The sequence below is a fragment of the Dipodomys merriami genome, unplaced genomic scaffold (assembly GCF_024711535.1).
Source record: "Dipodomys merriami isolate MVZ:Mamm:240054 unplaced genomic scaffold, mDipMer1.0.p SCAF_21, whole genome shotgun sequence".
In the NCBI taxonomy this organism is placed as follows: domain Eukaryota; kingdom Metazoa; phylum Chordata; class Mammalia; order Rodentia; family Heteromyidae; genus Dipodomys; species Dipodomys merriami.
In genome coordinates, this window is record NW_027203493.1 from 9993877 (window position 1) to 10015590 (window position 21714).

The 21714-nt window shown below is 37.4% G+C and overlaps 1 protein-coding gene across 1 annotated transcript in view; it reads right to left on the reverse strand.

The window, feature by feature from the left end:
- Hsd17b12 (hydroxysteroid 17-beta dehydrogenase 12) overlaps positions 1-21714 on the reverse strand; it is a 123725-nt gene that overhangs the window by 41502 nt on the left and 60509 nt on the right. The window contains exon 4 of the mRNA XM_070032545.1: positions 4766-4873. Within this exon, the coding sequence (XP_069888646.1) occupies positions 4766-4873 (108 nt within the window). The remainder of the gene's footprint in view (positions 1-4765; positions 4874-21714) is intronic.

The window sequence follows — 21714 nt, forward strand, 5'->3', positions numbered from 1 at the left end:
TTAATCATCCCACTCACTTGTGACTGTCCTTTTCCAAACTAGCTACAAAGTAGAATACTCCTGGCTCTTTTATTAAGAAATCTATACTCTTCTCTACTTGGAAGGCAGAGATAGGGTTCACAGTTCAGGACAACTGGAAAAAAAAGTCTGTGAGATCTCATCTATAGCTGAGTAGAGTAGTACACCCTGGTAGGCAGGAAGCATAAATAGAAAGATTACAGTCCAGGCCAGCCCAGGCCAAAAATAAAATCAACCAAAGAAGCAACCAAAACAAACAAACAAACAAACAAACAAACAAACAAAAGAAAACAAAAAAACCCCACAAACCCCAAAACAAAAACCTCCTCAAAAAAAAAAAAAGATACACTGTTTGATGGAGGTATAGCAAAGAGGTAGAACAAATGCTTAACAAATAGAAAGCCCTCAATTAAAACTTCAATACAGAAACAAAAATCTATTAATTTCTAATTTGTAAAGTTCTTAAGAATAGCAAGAAGAGTCTCTCTCTGTATATATGTCTAAACCTCTAAAGAAGTTAAGATTCATCTATTTCTAACTTTCTTAATCAACTGGAACTGTGAAGCTGCATAATTCCCTATTATGACCAATCTCCCTTCTAACCAATTCTAGACAAGTTTTCCTCAGCATAATTTTGCAGTGCTCCCTGCCCCCGCCCCCAGTTGCTTCTCCTCAGCCTACATCTATTAATTTTCCTTTGATTCTCTAGAAATAAAACATGAGAAAGTCTTTGGAACAGAACTCTACCACCTAAGAGTTTGCCATTTGGAAGCTAGCTAGTCCTTTCCCCAACTAGCTAGGAATAGAAAACTACTGGGTATTTTGTTAAGAAACCTGGAAAAGACAGAAATAACTAGTCCTAACTCTGTTTTAGTTTAATAAACAGTTTCTATTTCACTATTCCAGAACATTCTGGAAAATGCAACCTTTAGGAAATAAAAAATTATAGGATTCAACAAGAAAATGGTTATATGGGCAGAAATAACAAAGAGCTTGCATTCAACTGATGAGAAGGAAAAAGACACAAATTAAATTAACTCACCAAGCACATTAGCGGAATAAATATTCATTTGTACAGGACACACAGGAAGAAAAGTGAATAAGGTATATGGCAGCTTTAATCTCTCTCTATACATTATAGTTATTAAAATGAAGTTACTAAGAATTATGGGCAAAGTATATGGGTATAGGACCAAAAAAGTCAATAGATGACAAACAGCTATAATATACTAAGTCAGGAAAACAACACATGCCATCCAGAGCTAATGGATTCTCTTGATTCTATAACTTATATAAATCATGATACTATGGGCACAGAGCATCTGGTATGGGGAAAATTCTTGTCTATGACACATTAGAAGCTTAAATAAAGCTATGGTGGCCTTTTAAAATGAATCACAAAGTATATTTTTTCTAGGAGGACCTTTCTTTGTCCTTCCAGAATAAAGAAACTCACTTTTATAAAGTTAATGAAGACTCAAGACATAGTAGTGGAACATGAAAAGAAAAAAAGGATTATCTGTAGCACATTTCAAATCCAAGGTCATTCTTTAGGCCTTGGTAAAGTATGCTTCCCTGCCATGTACTGTGGAAAGTCCTTCAAACAAACCTAAGCACAGTTAAGTGTCTCTCCTGAGGATCAAATAACCTTTACAGCAATCATGTTTTTTTTTTTTAACCGTTTGCTTATTCAAAGAAGGGTGTCATTTTTTCTAAATAGTTGATGTTTCATAAGCTTGCTGAAATATGTATTTCTTACCATTTGCCTGAAAGAAGTCAGGAGATGTTGAATTGGGTTTTTGTTGTTGTTTGTTTGTTTCTCTTTATGCCAGTCCTAGGGCTTAAATTCAGGAACTGGACACTGTCCCTGAGTGGTTGTGCTCACTCTATGACTTTCAGCCACAGCACCATTTCTGGCTTTTTGGTAGTCAATTGATGATCAGAGTCTCATGGACTTTGCTGCCCAGACTGGCTCCAAACCTAAATCCTCAGATCTCAGCCTTCTGAGTAGGTAGGATTGTGAGTGTGAGCCACCAGTGTCCAGCTGATGCTGATGTTATCACATGATAGAATTAAGAATACAGGGCTGGGAATGTGGCTTAGTGGTAGAGTACTTGCCTAGCATAAATGAAGCCCTGGGTTTGATTGCTCAGTACCACAGAAATGGAAAAAGCCTGAAGTGGTGCTGTGGTAGAATGCTAGCCTTGAATAAAAGAAGCTCAGGGACAGTGCCCAGCCCCTAAATTCAATCATCAAGACTGGCAAAAAAAAAGAAAAAAGAAAAAGAAAAAAGAATTAAGAATCTAACTCCTTATCCTTAAGCATTTATAGAATCTAATCAAGTTAGGGTGACCTTTCAGTATAAATTTACACAGTCCATGGCTATTTTTTTCACACTTAGCTCACTGAAAACATGTTTCTTTTATGATAAAGGAATTTAGCATTTTCATTAGTAATTCTGAAAATATTAATTTTCCTTATTGCACCCTGATTTAGTTTGGTGCTTAATGCTATTCAAACAAGTATGGTGATATTGTTTTCTTTTTACATTATTAGCTTTGTTAATAATTGGTAGAGAATGACTCTTTCCTATCATATCATATGGCTTGTAAACAAATACACAAAATACCTTAAAGAATGCAATAAATATTGACATGCATAATAAGCAGAAGAGTAAGGAGAACAAAATGTAGTTATTTTGGCTTTACTAGACAAAGTTGAGGCAGATGAGACCTTATGGAAATGAGGGAGAGAAGAAGTTGAAGGACTAGAAACATATAAACATCAAACTCCCTCCCCTCACAAGTTTAGAGAGTTACAGCCAGACTAGAAAAGCAAATATAGATAGAGCTGACATATGATAAGTAATAAAAATAAAATTCACCTCAAACAGTTGCCTTAATAGTGTTGTTCAAAATTATAAAACAAAGTAGGTGTGATATATTCATGAATAAATGTCAACGACTGAGAAGACAATTATGGTAGAATAGAAACAAAACTCACTGTGCAGCCTAGCTAATGAGACAATTTTTGCAAAAGTGCTTCTACCCATGTATGGATTATGTAAACATTAGCTAAACTTACTTTTATTATTAGTTTGTAACCAACTATATTCAAACCCAAAATTGTAGATATTTTCATGAGCATTTCCTGTTACTGTTTAGTGCCAGTAACTTTAAAGCAGTGTTTTTTTTTTAACTCCAGCTCTACTAAAACATCACTCAGTAGGTTGGAGAGTAGTGTTAGGCTAGCAATTCTTTTCTGAGGGAGGCTGTCCTACTTGATTTGCAGGATGCGTAGTGACTTTTACTTGTACAGGCCAGCAGAACTATCCTCTCCTCACCTAGTAGATTATAGAAATGCCATCTGAAACTGTCGGATATTGGCAAATTGCCCCTTGGTCAAGAACCATTGCTTTAAAGCATAAGGAAACACAAACTGAGGAGAGTGAGCCAAGGTGAATGAGAATGAGATGTGCAATATGGTAGCCACTAGTCACATGAGCTCATTGAGCACTTAAAAATGTGGTTAGGACCTCTGGGCCATGATTCTAGCCCAGATTTTTACTGGTTATTTTTAGAATAGGGTCTCACCTTCCACCCAAGTTCAGATCTGAATCTCCATCCATCTACTTTTAGAAGCTTCTCTTCCATGGAAGAAACTTAAGGACTTTATCTGCCCAGGCTGGCCTGCAAGCCACAATTCTCCTATCTTCAGCCTTGCACATAGCTTGGACGACAGGTATGTGCTATTGTGCCCAGCTATGGGTTGAGATAAAGTTCTCACAAACTTTTCTGTCCATGCTGGCCACTAACCATGATCCTCCTGCTCTCAGCTTCCCTAGTAGGTAGCATTACGGGCACAAGTCACTGGCACCTGGCTACCCTCTTAGCATCTTCTGGTAAAGTTTTTCCATAACTAAGTTCAATGTTGCCACTGTCTCAGCAAAAGCATCTATTTATGCTAGTAGGGTAGTTGTGGATAACAAAAGAGAATAGCAGATGTAGAGAACAGAAATAGAGGATTAAATCCCAGTAGTGCCACTTAATCTTTACATGACCAGACAAATCCCTAATCTACCTAAACCATGCATTTTCAACTGGGTATCTCCCCCAGGGGGAAGAAATCTGTGTGTGTGTGTGTGTGTGTGTGTGTGTGTGTGTGTGTGTGTGTGTGTGTGTGTGTGTGTGTGTGTGTGTGTGTGTGTGTGTGTGTGTGTGTGTGTGTGTGTGTGTGTGTGTGTGTGTGTGTGTGTGTGTGTGTGTGTGTGTGTGTGTGTGTGTGTGTGTGTGTGTGTGTAGGGAAGGATTTTATTGTTTCTTAAAGCAAAGATAGAAAATATATCTGTGGTATTAAAGTTTCATGGGGATAAGACATTACAAGATATCTACTCAGGTTTTTCCAGGAGGATGAGAAAACGTTCTAGGTCTTCATTTCCTCAGCTGTGATAGGTTAGAGACACCCACCTTAAAAGATTATTATAGCACAGCTATATCTTAATGCTTACAAAGAGAATAAGACAAGGAAAAGCAGACACAGGAAATAACTAAATTGAACAATGAGTGCTAATAGATAATTAACAAAATAATTCAAGCTTGCATAGATTAGTGTTATCTATGGATGAAGCGCATTAATAAGATAAAATTCTCACCCACCATTTTACCACTGAATATCTTATACACAAAGAGAAAATAAGGGCAGAGTGTTATATGCAAGCAAAGTCCATAAATGTGGCAAAAATACAAACCTAGAACACCAACTTCCAGACCTGTCAGGCCTGTTTTAATTTTATCATAAATATCTTCTGAAGTGAAATCAACAGCAATGGTCCTTGTCTCCACTTTGAATTTTTCTTCTAGAAAAGAAAACACAACATACACAATGAGAAAAATATGGAATCTTACTACACTGCAATAATGAAAGTATTTGATGATGTTATCCTTTCAAGTTCCACACCTCCCCCCCAATCTGATGCAACATTTAGATAAGGATTTTATTAGCACATATTAGCTGTATAATGGATGGTTTCATTTTGACATTTCCACACATGCATACAATGATTTCCAATCAAATTCACCCCTTCCATCCCTTTCCCTATTGCCCCTCCCTTCTTAAAACAATTTCTCCAGGTTTATAGTCAGCCTCATTCACCGTCCTTGTCAATCCAATTCTTCACACCTCCCCAACAGAGCCTTGTTTCTTTCTTTACCCCTGCAACTTACTACTAATCTACAGCTTTCATTGAGATTCTTAATACCATCTCCATATATAGTTGAAATGTGTTTCACAGTTATTCACCCTCTTTCATTTTTCCCTTTTGCCTTCTTTTTATCCTAAGTAGTTCCATACTTGGAATCATGTTCTCTGTGTGTATACACATGTCCATGAATATGTATGTCCTATACAGACCAGGATAATTTCAAGGAATCTTGAGACATAGAGATAACAACATAATACTCTATTCACCACAGAGGCTGGCTGAGTATTCCTTACTCAGTTCTCCTTTTAGAAATAAGTAACTCAGATAAGACAAAACTAACAGGACTTAAGAAACAAAGAACTCCCACTCATCTGGTTGAACCACTACTAAATATCCCCATGCTGCTGATCACATATATGGTATATAACATGTGAACACAGTAATATGTTACAGACTGTGATAGACAATTTGCTCCAGGAAAGTTAGAATGAACTTATGACTTTAAATGAGCATCATTATTCCACAATACTGTGAAATTCCGGAAATTATGTAATCACTTAATCACAGTAAAAAAAAAAAAAAAAACCTCGGGGAAGGTAGGGAGGGAAAGGATGGTAGGGGGAAAACAATGCAGGGGGTAACAATGTTCAAGAGGAAGTGTACTCATTACCTCACTCATGTAACTGTAACCCTCTGTATAGTATATTTACAATTAAAAAATAAATAAACCAGATACAGCCTGGGGAAAAAAAAAGAATTAAGTAACTCAGTTCTACTTTTAGAAATCAGTAACAATAACTACTCTTTTACACTCCCAGGTACACAATAATAAAATATGATCCATACTCTAATGTTATATACTCTAAACATCACTACCATGATGACTTTAATTGAAAATTGATACTACATACTTTCAAGCAGAAATGTTGTAAAATATCTTTATATATATAAATATATATTTATATTAAAAGAGAAGGTCCATCTTATTAAAATGGAAATCAAGTGAATGTGATCTTATTGTAAGTCCATAGCTTGGCTATTGTCAACAGCTACATTTTAAAATCCACACAAAATGCACAATAATAAATCTATAAAGTGACAGAAGAAAGACCTCAGTGTTGTTCTCCTCTGCACAGGACTATTAAGTTCCAAACAGAGCTGATGGAAATAACAGCTTCAGAAATGAGACCCCGGAGAAACAAAACTCATCTGAGGTAACACATAATGTTTACTTCTGCTTTCAACCAGCCAGTCTCTTTGAAGAGATAGCGTGGGCTTTGAGGTCACCCAGATGTAGGAGCCAATTTCATTTCCTCACTTATTTGCAAAATGACTGAGCAAGTCGTATATCTTTCTCTGAATATCCACTTGTGAAAATGAAGGCATGACTACTGAACTTACGCCATGGACTCAACTGCTGCCCACTGGAACACAGAGGGCACTCTACAGATGCGAGTCTCACCTTCCCCTCTTCAGCCGCCCCCCCAGCCTCACTTCCCTGAGTGAAATCCAGTAGGTTAAGCATGCTGTTCTCTGGAACTTGCTGAGAACTAAAAAGAATTCCTTGAAAAATCCTGCTTCCAGAAATAAACTTTTCTTCAGTTAAAGTCAATGTCAGCTTATCAGAGTCTGAAGGATTTAATTCTCACAGGAAGTAACCATTCTTGATCTAAAAGGATTTATGTCTAAAACTAAAGAGCCAGTTCATGTGAGATTTGATTCTTAGTTAGACTCAATGAAAAGTATTGACCACAGGTGAAAATCCATGAATAAAATCCATGCATAATTGACCAAGAAAGCACCGTATTTGGTGTTAAAGACAGATTTCCAGTTCCAACATCAATGACTTATATGTGTGTGACACAGAGCTGCCATTTCACAACAGCTGGCCCAGTGCGACTTACTAGAAATGGCTCCCAGAACATTGCTACCATTACAGATTCCTACTAGGGGGCTGGAGGGAACCCAAAAAATATAGGGCTGAAGGATAAAACTTTATTTCAAGAATACAATATTTTGAAAAGTCAAGTACTTTTCTACCCGAACACTTAGAAAAATCTTTCTCTAGTATCTAAAGCCACCTCATACTCCCAAATAAAATTCACTCTTACATCCCACAGGATCTGGTGAATGTCCTTACATTATTATATAGTCTCATATAGAAATGCTGCCAAAATTAAGTCAACAGCACTTTTGGAATGATATTATTTAGCAATGAATTACATGGAAGCTTTCTTTGTCTAAATGCGGGGATAAGCAAAATGGCTTCTGGTGTAAGGTTTTCAAGATAATTAAAAATGTGGAACTTATACCTGGATCACTCCAAATCACATTCTTGTCCAAGTACTGCTGCTTCTTTTTGCTCCTAATCTTCCTCCATTGCCTCTTCTTTCTTTTAACACCGGACAGATCATACAGTTCCCTCCTCATAAGCCTCCAACATTTCTGCCTCAGAGAAAGTCAGAAGTTTTTGCCAATAGCCTAAACTCATATCCAGCTGAACCCAATCTCCAATGGCCCTCCCAGTTGCTCTCCTGTCCTAGTTACTGCCGACCCCTTGAAGTCCTTTAAACCCAGAACTGGCTCAAATACACTCAGGGCATTTGTACCTACTGTTGTTGCTATGTGCAATGTTCAGCTCTGGCCCTTGTTTCTGTTAGTTATACCTTGCCTTCGCAGAAGCCTTGCTTGACCACCCTTTAAAAAGTACAACCATCCTTCCTCATCCCCTTCTCTGCTTTATTTTATTCCATTGCCCTTACCACCTTCAAATATACTCTGTATTTCAATAAATGCAGGCTTGTTTATCTATCTCTTCCCACTGCACAAAGCATCATGAAAGACTTAACTCTGATTAATTCAGTTGCTCCGCAATGACACAAATTGACTACTCACAACTCTTTCCCTTTTAGGTTGGCTTCTAAAAATCTCATGTTGACAATGTTCAGAGAAAATAACTAGAAACCTCAGCCAGGCACCAGTGGCTCATGCCTGTCATCCTAGCTACTCAGGAGGCTGAGATCTGAGGATCATGGTTCAAAGCCAGCCCAGGCAGGAAAGTCCCTGAGACTCTTATCTCCAATAAAAACCACTAAAAAACCAGAAGTGGCACTGTAGCTCTAATGGTAGAGCACTCGCCTTGAGCTGAAATGCTGAGGGACAGCACTCAGGTCCAGAGTTCAAGCCCCACAACCGACAAAAAAGAAAAAAAAAAACAAAAAACTAGAAACCTCCCCAGTACAATCTACCAGTCTCCCCTCACATTTCCACTCTGAAGATCATGATACACATATGTTCTTGATCTTTTTACTTGGTGCAAAGCAAAAATAACAGCACATACATAAGAACTACATAGAAATGCTCCCTCTGGACTCAGGTAGATAGATCAGAATTATTGCAGGTGCTCTAAGAGACCTAAGTGGGAAATGGCTAGCTTCCCTAAGAACTGGAGAAATCACTTCAGGCTAGTTATCTTTCCCTTTCTCACATAGCCTATCACTCCAAATCTGGGCCTGTCAACAGAAAGCTATGTTAATGGACAAAAGTCTTCTAACCTTATACACAAGAGTATGTTACGTACCTGAAACATACCAGATATACATGCTATAGTGTAACTCTCAATGCCTTATTACTTCCCCAACCAAGTTTTCTCATAAGACCACCAATTCACAACTCGGCAACAGCCTCTGCTGGAGAATAAGAACCAAAGCCTTTAGAGTGGTTGCTTCTGGTACCTCTAATCCTTGACCTACAACAAATACCCAAGACATAGCTGCTATCAAGTCTTTTCCAAGAGAAGGAGCTGTAATAAGACAAACATCAGTATCCTATACATATACAGGATAAAGATAAATAACAGATGGACCTGAGATGAGCTACTCAACTGCTCCAGAAGAGAACTCTTATAGCACCAAGTGTGGCAAGATCATCAGCAGGCAGCTTCCCATATCAATTTTGTCTAAGATCACACCCTGGCTGTGGGGTTCACATCTAACAACTGATTACAGTAAAGTAGAAAGCCATTGGATCACCTATACCCTCCAGGTTCTCATTCCAGAATTAGCACTAAGAAACAGGTGAAGTGATACTATTCATTTACTATCTTATTTTCTCTGTTCTTGTGTAATTGCCTATTTTAGTTATCCAAGTTTGAGTGTTTCTAGTAGTGCAGGTCTCCTTGATTAGTCTTTTTCAAACATTTACTATTTATCTTCACCTGTTTAAACTCAGATTTTATTGGGTTTACCTCTACCATTCCAATAGAATTTATGGAAAAATGGCAATGTGGTGAGCACGTGGGCTCTTTACATACTTGAATGTTTTCCTAAGTTTCATAGTAAAAGTCTGGTGGCTGTAATTCTTCTTCTTTTTTTTTTTGGTTGGTCGTGGGGCTTGAGCTCTGGGCCTGGGCCCTGTCCCTCAGCTCTTCAGCTCAAGGAAGGCACTCTACCTCTTGAGCCACAGTGCCACTTCTGGTTTTCTAGTGGTTTATTAGAGATAAGATTCTCAGACTTTCCTGTCCAGGCTGGCTTTGAACCGTGATCCTCAGATCTCAGCCTCCTGAGTAGCTAGGATTGCAGGCTGTGAGCCACCAGCGCCCAGCTGTAAAATCTTTAAAGGAGTAAAGAACTAAAGTATTCCGTTGGGTTAAGGAACTAGCCTGGTGGTAAAATGCATGTTTAGCATATATGAGGCCCCAGTTCAATTCCTAGCACCAAAAATGAAACAAAAGAAAATTATTTGAATACTATTCATCACTATGAAAAATACGTTGATAATAATGTAGATGATCTCCTACCAACATACTATTTGATATTTGAAAATAAATCTGTTTGCATCCTGCTACTTACAGTTATGTCCAAATATAATCAATGTCCTTTCCCTACTGTTTTTTTCCAAAATGAAATAATTTTGAGATAGTTTTGATTTAATGTCTCTCAGCCTAAGGGAGAAGACCAAAACCCAAGAAGCAAAAAAGTCAAAATGACTGACGAGCTGTTTAAAGCAGCCAATTTCTTAGAAACGGAAGCAAATAACCAGTTCTAGCTTAAAAAGTAAATGAAGCTCCAAAATATCTGAGCTAATCTATTCATAGGTTTATACACTGATCTGCTGTATACATCTACAATTGTGAGAAAGAAAAAAATCAGAAAGCAAAAATTATAACTACAAAGCTATATAATGAAGTTATATTGTTCTGGATTCAGAGTACCCTGAATTAGCCCAAGTCTGGAATTGAAGAGAAGGAAATACATCTACAAGTACTATCAAGATGCTGCTGAAAACCTCCTAATATTAAAACTACTGCATGGAGGTTCAACACAATAAACATCACATACATATTCAGAAGTCAAGATATTTCTTAGCGCAGTCATCACTATTTTTCATTTTGCTCAAGAACTGACATCCTTTAACTTGGCATTCCTTGTCCTAAGAAATTTTATCCATTTTGGAAATGATTTATGTAAGATTTCTCCCTTAGTGGCTATGGATATCAAGTTTGAGAAATTCAGAAAAGAAGTCTCACATACATAAAGTTGTATATTATTTATAATTTTTCTATCAATAAAAGTACATTGAATACTTTAATTCTCCTGTGTCACTATCTCCATTGCAAATAAACAACCTGATTTCTCCCCCTAAGTTTCAGTTTCCATCCATTACAAAATTCCAGTTACATTTACCTTTCCCTTTTCTTTCCTCACTCTTTTCCATATCATAATTCCCTTGTGGAGGTCCATGTAGTACCACTGCTTATGTGGACATATTTTCAACGATCCCATTTCCTCCAAGAAAAGCTACTTATTCTCTAGGGTATGTTCCTAGAGACCTTCTATATAACCCTATTAAGTCCTTACCATAAAGTATTTAGAAAAGAGTATATACTGCCTAACAAGCAGGGATCATTCTTTTGTCATCTTTGTATTTACAGCACCAAGCTCAATACCTAACATAAAGCAGAGGTTTCTCTGCTAAATGTATGCTGAATGAGTAAACAAATCTAGGCCAACAAAGATGGTTTATTAAAGTCACCTTCTCAATACTTCTCTAACTCGTCCCTACAGGGAAGGAAAAAAAAAAAAAAAAAAAGCTATGTGCTGGTAAGGAATGTCCATAAGAAATATAGTAACCTTAGTAGTTTGTGTGAGTGTGGTGGTATTGGGGGGGGGGGGCGGTCTTGAACTCTGAGCATGGACACTGTCCCTCAGCTCTTCAGCTCAAGGCTAGCACTCTTACCACTTGAGCCACAGAACCACTTCCCGTTTTCTGGTGGTTAGCTGGAGGTAAGAGTCTCATGGACCTTCCTGCCCAAGATGGCTTTGAAGCATGATCCTCAGATCTCAGCCTCCTTAGTAGCCAGGATTACAGGTGTGAGCCACCAGTACCTGGCCATTAGTAGTAATTTTCAAGCCTAAGATTACTTGAAATGATTCTTTCATCTATCATTCACACAAAAATCCAAATGCTTTTGAGGGATTTAAAAAACTAAAAATGGACCACACTCATAAATTAAGTACTGTAGGAACTTAAATATTTTAGTAAAGGGCCACTCTCCCTATTCCCAGTCCTGCAAAATATAGCGAGAGAAGAAATGGCATTTCAGGGAAATAGCAATGTAGTCAATGCTGTTTAAATTGCAATTCATTAAATCCAGTTTAGAACTATACACATATCATGCATCTTATTTTCTAAGTCTCCCTATCTCCAATTTCACTTAAAAATAATGTGTCTTATGGCATTTCAAGATGAAACATAGCGTTTTGTACTTTCTAATTGTAAGGGAAACAAAGAACAAAAAGTGCTCTGAAAAGATTCTCACAACTTCTCTCTCTATCCTGTCTGATTCTCCCTCCCACTCCACTCCTGCCCAGTGGAAAAAGGGAGGCGGGTTAATGTATGAAAAGGATTTCAGAATCATGGTTGCAGGATCTTACAGATTAGATAGATACATAACTTTGAAAAAAAAAAAAAAGACACCCAACTTTGGGGAGATTGAACGCAAATGGTTTTGTCTATTTTGCTTCAGAAATCTGGCTGGAAGGGCTGGAACAATCTTCCCAGTTGTGTATATCAAGAAGTGCTCCTATGATTATGTCTCCACATTGTTTAAAAACCTTGTAATGAAATATTTGTTCTTTTTGAGAAGAGTGAGTCTTTTCTTGAGGCATGGTACTTTCCTCTCTTTGTTGGCTTGAAAATGAAATGACTTACCAGTAAGAACTGAACCAGCACTAACCAATTTTCTATGCAGGAAGATTATGAATTAAAAATCAAGTATGATAACACCATCATAATATTCCTCCCTCTTCTTTCAAATATAAAGATAGCTCAAGTTAGAAGTTAAATATCACATAGTACTTTACTCTTAAAAATGCTGCTGAAGCTAATATTTTCTTGAAAGTATTTTACTTTTATCATCACCTGTCATAAAAAAATTTCCACCTGTTTTTTTTTTTTTTTAAAGTCAGTCTTGGGGCTTGACCTCTGGGCCTGGGAGCTGTCCCTCAGCTCTTCAGCTTAAGACTAGCACTCTACCACTTGAGCCATAGTACAGCACCTCTTCTGGTTTTCTGGTGGTTAAATGGAGATAAGAATCTCATGGACTTTCCTGCCTGGGCTGGCTCTGAATGGCGATCCTCAGGTCTCAGCCTCCTAAGCAGGTGTAAGCCACCAGCACTAAGAGGTATTCTCTTCAAGATTTTGGCCTGTCACTTTGTCTTTTTCCTTTTTGTTTTTTTTGTTTTATTTGCAGTACTAGCATAGAACCCTCAGTGTCACACACACTAGGCAAGTATTTTACTGGCTTGGTATCCAGAAGAAAAGATACTTTATAATTACTTCTTGTTTTCTCTCTTTGTTTCTTTCTTTTGTTTGCCAGTCCTAGGGCTTGAACTCAGGGCTTGGGCACTGGCCCTGAGCTTCTTTTGCTCAAGGCTAGCACTCTACCACTTGAGTCACAGTACCACTTCTGGCTTTTTCTATTTATGTGGTTCTGAGGAATTGAACCCAGGGTTTCATGCATGCTAGGCAAGCATTCTACCACTAAGCCACATTCCTAGCCCTGTTCTCTTTTTTAAAAAAGGAACTGTTGGAAAAAAATATTAAAAGAAACTTAACCAAGTCATAATTTTTTTTAAAAAAAGCTATTGAAAAGATTACAAAGTATTTCAATGTAGTGGTCCTCAAACTGTGATCCATGACTGCTGAGATCCATGAAGAGGCTGAGAACCAAAGTATTACAGTTCAAGGCCAGCTCAAGCAGAAAGTTTAAAACCCCTTCTTAACCCATAGCTGGGCACAATGGTGCAAGCCTGTCATCCCAAGCTGTGTGGGAGGCTGACATTAGGAGAATCAAGGTTTCAGGCAAGCATAAACAGAAAAGTCAGAGAGATTCCATCTCAATGGAGGGAAGCTGGATGTAGTAGCACATGTTTGGGATATTACCCCTTGCCTTGGTGAGGCCTAAAAGAAGGTGGATCACAACTCAGCCATCCACCTGGGCAAACTGTCTCCTAAAAATAGCCAGTGAAGCTAGGTGTTGTTGGTTCGTACCTGTAATCCTAGTTACTTGAGAGGCTGAGGTAAGAAGAAATAAGGATGGAAGTTGTAGCCAGCCTAGGTAGGTAAAGTATACAGGACTCCATCTCCATGAAAAGAAGTTGGACACAGTAGCATATACCTGCTCCTAGGCTCCTAGGAAGCCTAACAGTAGGTGAATTAGAGCTCAGGCATGTGGCTCAAGTGGTAGAGTACTAGCCTTGAGCTGAAGAGCTCAGCGACAGAGCCCAGGCCCAGAGTTCAGGCCCCACGACCAACAAAAGAAAAAAAGAAAAAAGAAGTTTGTAAATTTATTCTGTGTAACTAACAGGATGGTTGTTTTAAGGCAAACATATGTAACAATTAAATCATGAGCTCAATTAGCCCATTTTTCATGCAACTCCATTTGACTTGAATGAGAAAGGCAGAAAAACTGTACTCAGATTTGGTAGGTACAGTCTCAAAAATGAATGAGGTGATTCTGTCACATCAAGAAAATCATGTGTAACACTATTTCATTTGAGAAGATTCTAGCTTTTAAATTAAAATGCAGTTCTGAAAAAATTAAATCTACTATCAGTGAGTTTGGGAGAAAATATTTTTCTGAGGTAAGGGAGTGACATTAGCAACTGACTGTTCTATAATACATCAATATTGTGAAAATCTATAAAAACTCATGAGCCAGTATTGTCTCGTAAAAAGTTATAAACCACGATGATACAAAATCTACTGTAAGTGTGAGGAAGACGAATGATCTCTAATGTAACTGAACACGAAAGTTCACTCCCCAATAAAGGCTTCAGATTTCATGTGGCAGTTAACCTTTAAGAAACTTCTATGTATACAGTTTTTTTTGTTTGTTTTTGTTTTTGTTTTTTTGGTCAGTCGTGGGGCTTGAACTCTGGGCCTGGGCGCTGTCCCTCAGCTCTTCAGCTCAAGGCAAGCGCTCTACCACCTGAGCTACAGCGCCACTTCCGGTTTTCTGGTGGTTTATTGGAGATAGGAGTCTCACAGTCTTTCCTGCCCGGGCTGGCTTTGAACTGCGATCCTCAGATCTCAGCCTTCTGAGTAGCTAGGATTACAGGCGTGCCCAGCTTTATGTATACAGTTTTGATGTACCAAAAGAATTGGCTAAGCACTGGTAGCTTACCCCTGTAATACTAGCAACTTAGGAGGCTAAGACCTGATGAGTATTATGGTTGGAAGCCATCCTGTACAGGAAAGTCTGTGAGATTCTTATCTCCAATAAACTAACCCCCTAAAACCTAGAAATGGCACTGTGGCTCAAGTGGTAGAGCGTTAGCCTTAAGCAAAAGAAGCTTAGGAACAGTGGCCAGGCCCAGAGTTCAAGCCCCAGGACTAGTGGTGGGGGGAGAGGGGAAAGAATATCTACAATTATATGAAGAGACTGTTAAAATAGTTTTCCCTTTTCCACATATGAATCTATTAAAGTTACGTTTTCTTCTGATACTTCAATCAAAATAACAAACTGCAGAAGTTGATATGCAAATTCAACTGGCTTTTATTATGCCAGTACTAAAGAGTTTTGCACAAAATATATAAACATGTCATTCTCTTATTAAATTTTGTTTTAAAGTATATTTTTCTTGAAATATGTTTTCCATTAACCTGTAATAGGTTTTCTCTTATTATTTTAAAATGACTGCTTTAAAATTTTGTTTGAATTTTTGACAATAAATAGTGATAGGTGTATTCCATATAAACAAAAACTTTTTGAAGTCTTCAGTAATTTTTAAAAGCTACCGTAAAGTCTTGAAACTAAGAAGTTTAAGCATGATACATTAGTATGTATTTATTACAACAACAGCAAAACGTCTCCTAAATAATATAGCCACCAAGATCAAGAAATTGGAATTGAGTGGTCTTTCCATATTGACCTTTGTGTCCTTGGCACTTTGAAGATTATAGGCCAACTATTATGTAGAATGACCTTCAATTTAGATGTGTGTATTTCCTCATAATTAGTTCAGGTTATGCATCATTGTCAGGAATATCACAGAAGTGATGATATGTTTCTCACTGCATCTAATTGGGGAGCATACAATTTTTATTTACCTCACTCCTAGCAATACAGAAGAACTTTGATCTTTCATGAAAGTGGTCTTTGTCAGTCTTCTCCACTGTCAAGATACTATTTTTCCCTTTTTAGTTTACAAGAATTTGGACATTTTGTGGAAAGGTACTTTGAGACTAATATTGCCTTTACCAATGCATTATTATCAATATCAACATGATTTTCTATCATATTCAACAGAGTGTAATTTATTCCTATCATTTTAGTTATAATGCTTAATCTGCCCAGATTTGGTCAGTGGGAGTCCCCTCAAGCTGGCATCTGTCTTTTCTGACATATCTGCATTATACTTTGACTACTTCCCAGCTCTCCAACATCCTGAGATAGCATAGTTCATTCCTAATCGTTCTGTCCCAGAACAGAAGGGGCTATTTCCCTAAGGAGCCTTGATTTCTCTTTGGGAAATAGTGTTTAGATATCATAACCTGGGTGCAGAGCTTGCTCACTGTGACAGTGGAGGACAAGAAAGCTCCTAGTGTCTAGCTTCAGCACCCATCTTTTTACAGTGTCACAAACATAGTACATGGCCATTTGGGGCAGTGTTGCAAAGGGTCATTAGTTGCTTGTTAAAAGACACTAATTGAGACCATTTAAGTAAAATGGAAGCCAAACATGCAATAAGTAGACATGGGTTCTTCCAGAGCTTGGGAACAATGTAAATCATCTTGGATAATAAATATACACATATCTTTGATATATAGTCAACGAAAGCTGACAAAATACTAATTGTCTTGGTTTAAGAAGGGATAGTTTTATTTGTGACCTTCACCAAGTGGATAAAAGTTTAAATAAAGCTGAGCACGGTGGCACACACCTGTAATCCTAGCAACTCAGGAGGCTGAGATCTGAGGATCATGGTTCAAAGCCAGCCCAGGCAGGACAGTCCATAAGACTCTTATTCCAACTAACCACCAGAATATTGGAAGTGGCACTGTGGCTCAAGTGGTAGAATGCTCACTTCGAGCTGAGGAGCTGAGGGACAGTGCCCAGGCCCAGAGTTCAAGTCCCACGACTGAACAAAAACAAACAAAAGCCCCAAAAGTTTAAATAAACACTTGCACAGTGTAGAAGCAAAATAAGCTCTATTACTTACTGCATTTCACTATAATACATATGCAATTCCATATATTGACTATACTATTTCCAGAATGTGTGCTAAACAGATATGAAAAGTAGATCCCATTTGCAAAGAAATTTATAACTGGATTTTTTTTTTACTAAAAATCAATCAGAGATAAGCCCAATAGCCATAATATAAACCCACAGAAATAATACCATTATCCTCTATAATGATTTAACAGTAAACATATGTTCCTCAATTTTTTTGTCTTGAAGACCCAATATACTGTAAAGTCTATATTTAGCATATAAAAATATTGTTATATCATAAATTAAGTCTGTAACAGGTTATAGAACTCAGGAAAATCATTTAAACAGCAGATTCTTCTGACTTAGGGGTATGGCTCAGTGATAGAGTGAATGTCAGGCTTGTACAAGGCCCTCGAGGCCCTCAGTTCAATCCTCAGCACCAGTAAGACAGCGAAGAGGAGAGCAAAGAAGAGTGGTGTGGGGGGCGGGAGGAGTGTCAAAATTGTGGACAAAACAGTAGAGATAAGCTTTTTATCATCTAGATTGACCTTTCAGACACAGATCAAGGGAAGAATTCATTGTACTGGAGGAGGGAAATGTAACACAGAGCAAGTTAGGAAAAGGTGAGGTTGGTGAATTAAGTGGAACTTTCATGTCTCTAAGACTTTAAGGGGAGAAGACAAAAGAAGGATATGTCAAGTAGGCTGTTTCGATTTGTTAGTACTTGAGCTAAAAACAGTTGGAAAATGAAGCAAAATAAACCATAACCCAAGGCAGAATCACGGGTAGTCAACATTGTAAGAGTTCCGAGTTGAACTGTGCAATTTAAGTGTTCTGACTTGTGCATAAGGGTTAAGAAGTAAAGGACGTACCTGATTAGGTAAATCCTCTTTTCTGAATAACTCAAAGTCAGCTTTGATATATAAATAGACTTTGAGTCTATCACTATATCATGGAATCTAAACACAAGAATGAAATCTACTACAGTCACAGGTCCTGCCTATAGTCAAGTGAAGGGGACTGCATGGGGTACAAATATTAGAAAGTGTGATTCTGGGTAAGTACCTAAGAACTCTAAAGTTGCCAGTTACCCCTCTGTACACTCTGTGTAATCTCTTGACTAGGATTACTAAAGAGACCAATCTCAGAAAGTTTTTCAAGGATTCAATGAATTGATTTCTATAAAGTACTTAAAGTAGTCCCCAGACATTTAATCATTATAGAAATAATGAATTTATTAAAACATATACATGACAATTGTGGCCCATATATTACTGGCCCTGATTAAGGCTAAGTATATGAAAAGACATGGTTCTATAAAAAAAATCTTCTTGGCTTTCTCTAATGATTATCTTACAGTAATTGTGTAGTGTGGCAGCTCTGGGCATGCCCTGCCATGTATCGACTCCCAGCTGGAATTGCCACCTCTACACAGGGCACAGGCCTTGGTTCTCCAGGCCTCAGCCCTCCCTTATTTTCTGAGTGAGTAACATGACCTAGGATTTAATGGGATCCATTTCAGACTATGTCCAACATGCATATACAAAAAAAAAATGTATTTTTGTCTTTTCTTTTTTTGGTACTGGGGATCGAACTCAGGATATTGCACTTGGTAGGCAAACGCTTTGCCACCAAGCTATATTCCAGCCCAAGAAAATGTATTTTTGAAGACAAAAAAGGTTAAAAACAAAAAAGGAAAGAAAAGGTAATTTTAAAAAATACTTTGCTATTTTTAAAAAGTCAAACAAAGATGAGCTAAGAAAGCCAAATGTAGACACCTAAGAGAAACATCTTATAGGCAGTACACGTAACACAAAAACCTATGATTTAATTTTTTTTAAAGATTTAAATTTACTGTTTTCAAGACAAAACTTATATAGCACTATATACTTTAGGTGATAATGATTTCTTAAAACAGGTTCATCATTTGAAACAAAATGTACCACTCTGGTGCTAGATTTGATAGTGGAGGAGGCTATGTATATAAAAAAAAAATCTTTGTATCTTCTATTCAATTTTGCTATGAACTCCAACTGCTTCAAAAGATAGTCTACTTTAAAAATAGACTTCAAAATATTCTTTAAATTTGGCAAGACAAATCTGTGCCAAATATTCTTCAAAGTATTTCTGCACCTCTTTAAAATGGCTTGAACGTTTTTTCTTCCCCCACCAAGTCATTCTTAAGAACCTGCCAACTTGAAGAAAACTCTTTTGCAAAACATAATTAGAGGAACAGCCACATTCCCACAATGCTGTTCTATTCAGGAAAAAGAAACCTGCATGCCTGCATGGCTATAGATTCAATTCTCACATTCACACAGGATCACAAACTAGTACATGGAGGCTTTGCTTCATATATATCTCCTTTCCTAACATTCTGGGTAGCAGTACAATACTTTCCTTTCCTTCATCTATCCTAAGTAGCCATATTATATCAATGTCCCATAGGAAAGCTGCACTGGAAAATAATGGTCTGAGTAACAGTAAACCCTTCTAGAAAATGTTATCTTGTAATTGAGTCAAGAGAAAATTCAATTAATGTTTTAGCACTGTGTGTAAACAGGTGATGTAAGGAAGGCAATACCTATCACACATATATAATATATAATGTATATAATTTTGTGATAACAAAGTATATGCCTTCTCGTATGAAAACACATTAGCTCCATGACATTTTCAAGAGAAAACAGGGATGGCTCGTTTTCCAATCATTGCAGTAATTTCCTACACATTTAGTCTCTATCATCATTACCATAATCTTCACACTGTACTTCCAAGTCTCCTCATTATTATGGACTCACCTCTCAGAACCATGCCAAATGAAGGGAAACCTTTAGGTAAACCAACCTACATTCTATAGGTCAAAAAATTTATAAAGCGGCCTTGATCAAAAAAGCAAGCAAGAGCACAAGGACTTGAGTTCAAACCCCAATAGCAGCACACACACATACACAAAAGAAAAAAAGAAACACAATAGTCAGATTTTCACTTTAGATGTATTTTTTTGTTTTGTTTTGTCTTGTTTGCCTACAGAAAGAAAAGTTTGAGCACTGGCTTTGGTTTGTTACTATATTGCAGAATGATTTTAAGTACTGCATTGATTCCTATTTACCAAAGAAACTAAAAGAGACTGTCAGTACAATTCAAAAAACAACTACATTCCTAGGTAGATGTCCAACCAAATTGAATGTATAGATATGCCCATATATATAGATAAGATACACACACACACACACACATACACACACACACACACACACACACACACCTACCTATATGTGTGTGTGTGTGTATGGTAACATTACTATTAATAGCCTGAAGCTGGAAGCAACTCAAATGTCCAGCAATATAGTAAATAGATTACTTAGAACAGATAACTATAGTTTGTAATATTCATGAAGTAGAAAAATCTATAGCTATATGTAAAAATATGAATTTAACATCAAACATTTATAGGTAACAGAGAATATTATATAAACATACCATAGTAGATGAAACATATTTCATTGAAAATAAGGCAAACCAATCAGATAAAATGTCCTGCATGCCCTTAAAATACTCTACATTGCATTGCAAATAGTCAATTTCCCTCACCCTATGCTGCACCTCAGATAAAAGGAGGGTCCTTACTCCAATATCTTCGGTGCTGGTTTGGTTAACTAAGTAGGTGCAAGTCAAAGCACACTGTGTGAGTGAGGAGAACTGCTATGTCCTTTAAAGTCCCATCTAAAAGACAACTGGATCAACTTTCAGTTGACTGTTGACATATAGGAATGCTGGGCGCATGATTAATAGATTCTTTGAATTTTCAAAAGGAGATATAAATTAAGATTTATGTGATAAAATATCCAGATTTTCAAAACAAAAAGTAGATTAAACAAAACTTTCCTACATGTACCTGCTTGGGACATAGACTTTCCTACATGAACCTGCTTTAGAAACAAGTTCCTAAGGAACCAGGGAAGGGACTGGGGATGGAGACAACAGAAGGCTGGTTTTAAGGGAAGCACACACATCTTCTGAGGAGGAGGCCAAAAAGCTAGGCATATAGACAAACATGGAGTAGAAGATCCTTGTAAAATGAACAACGTGAGAACTGAAAGAGAAGATGGGGACTTCATTGGGTACTTTTATAAAAATTAGCCAGGTACTGGTGGTTCATGCCTATATTCTTAGCTGCTCAGGAGGCTGAGATCTGAAGATGCTGTTTGAAGCTGCCCACAGCAGGAAAATCTGTGAGACTCTTATCTCCAATTAAATACCAAAGATTGCAAAAGTGGAGCTATTACTAGCAGTAGTAGAAGACTAGCCTTGGGCAAAAAAGCTCAGGGACAGCATCTGGGCACTAAGTTCAAGCTCCAGGACTGGCACCAAAAAAAAAAAAAAAAGACACAAAATACAATACAACAGTCTCCAATTAGCCCCCATCTTATTTGACAAGTTTTCAGTTGCCCATCATTAATTGTGGTCAGACTATATTAAATTGAAAATTCCAGAAATTAACGATTTGTACATCTTTCAGTTAAAATCTGAGTAGCATAATGAAATTCATGCTGTATCATTCTGGGGCACAACGCTTCCCTCTGTCCAACAATATCCATGATATAGGCCTCTGGTCTTTGGTCATCTAGTTTCATCAACTGTCATGGTACTATAGTGCATATGTTCAAGTAACTCATATATTACTTAATAAGGGCTCCAATATGCAGCAGAAGTAATGCAAAGATAACACTTTTGTATGGGCAGATTAACTGTGTGACTATGTAGCCATGTG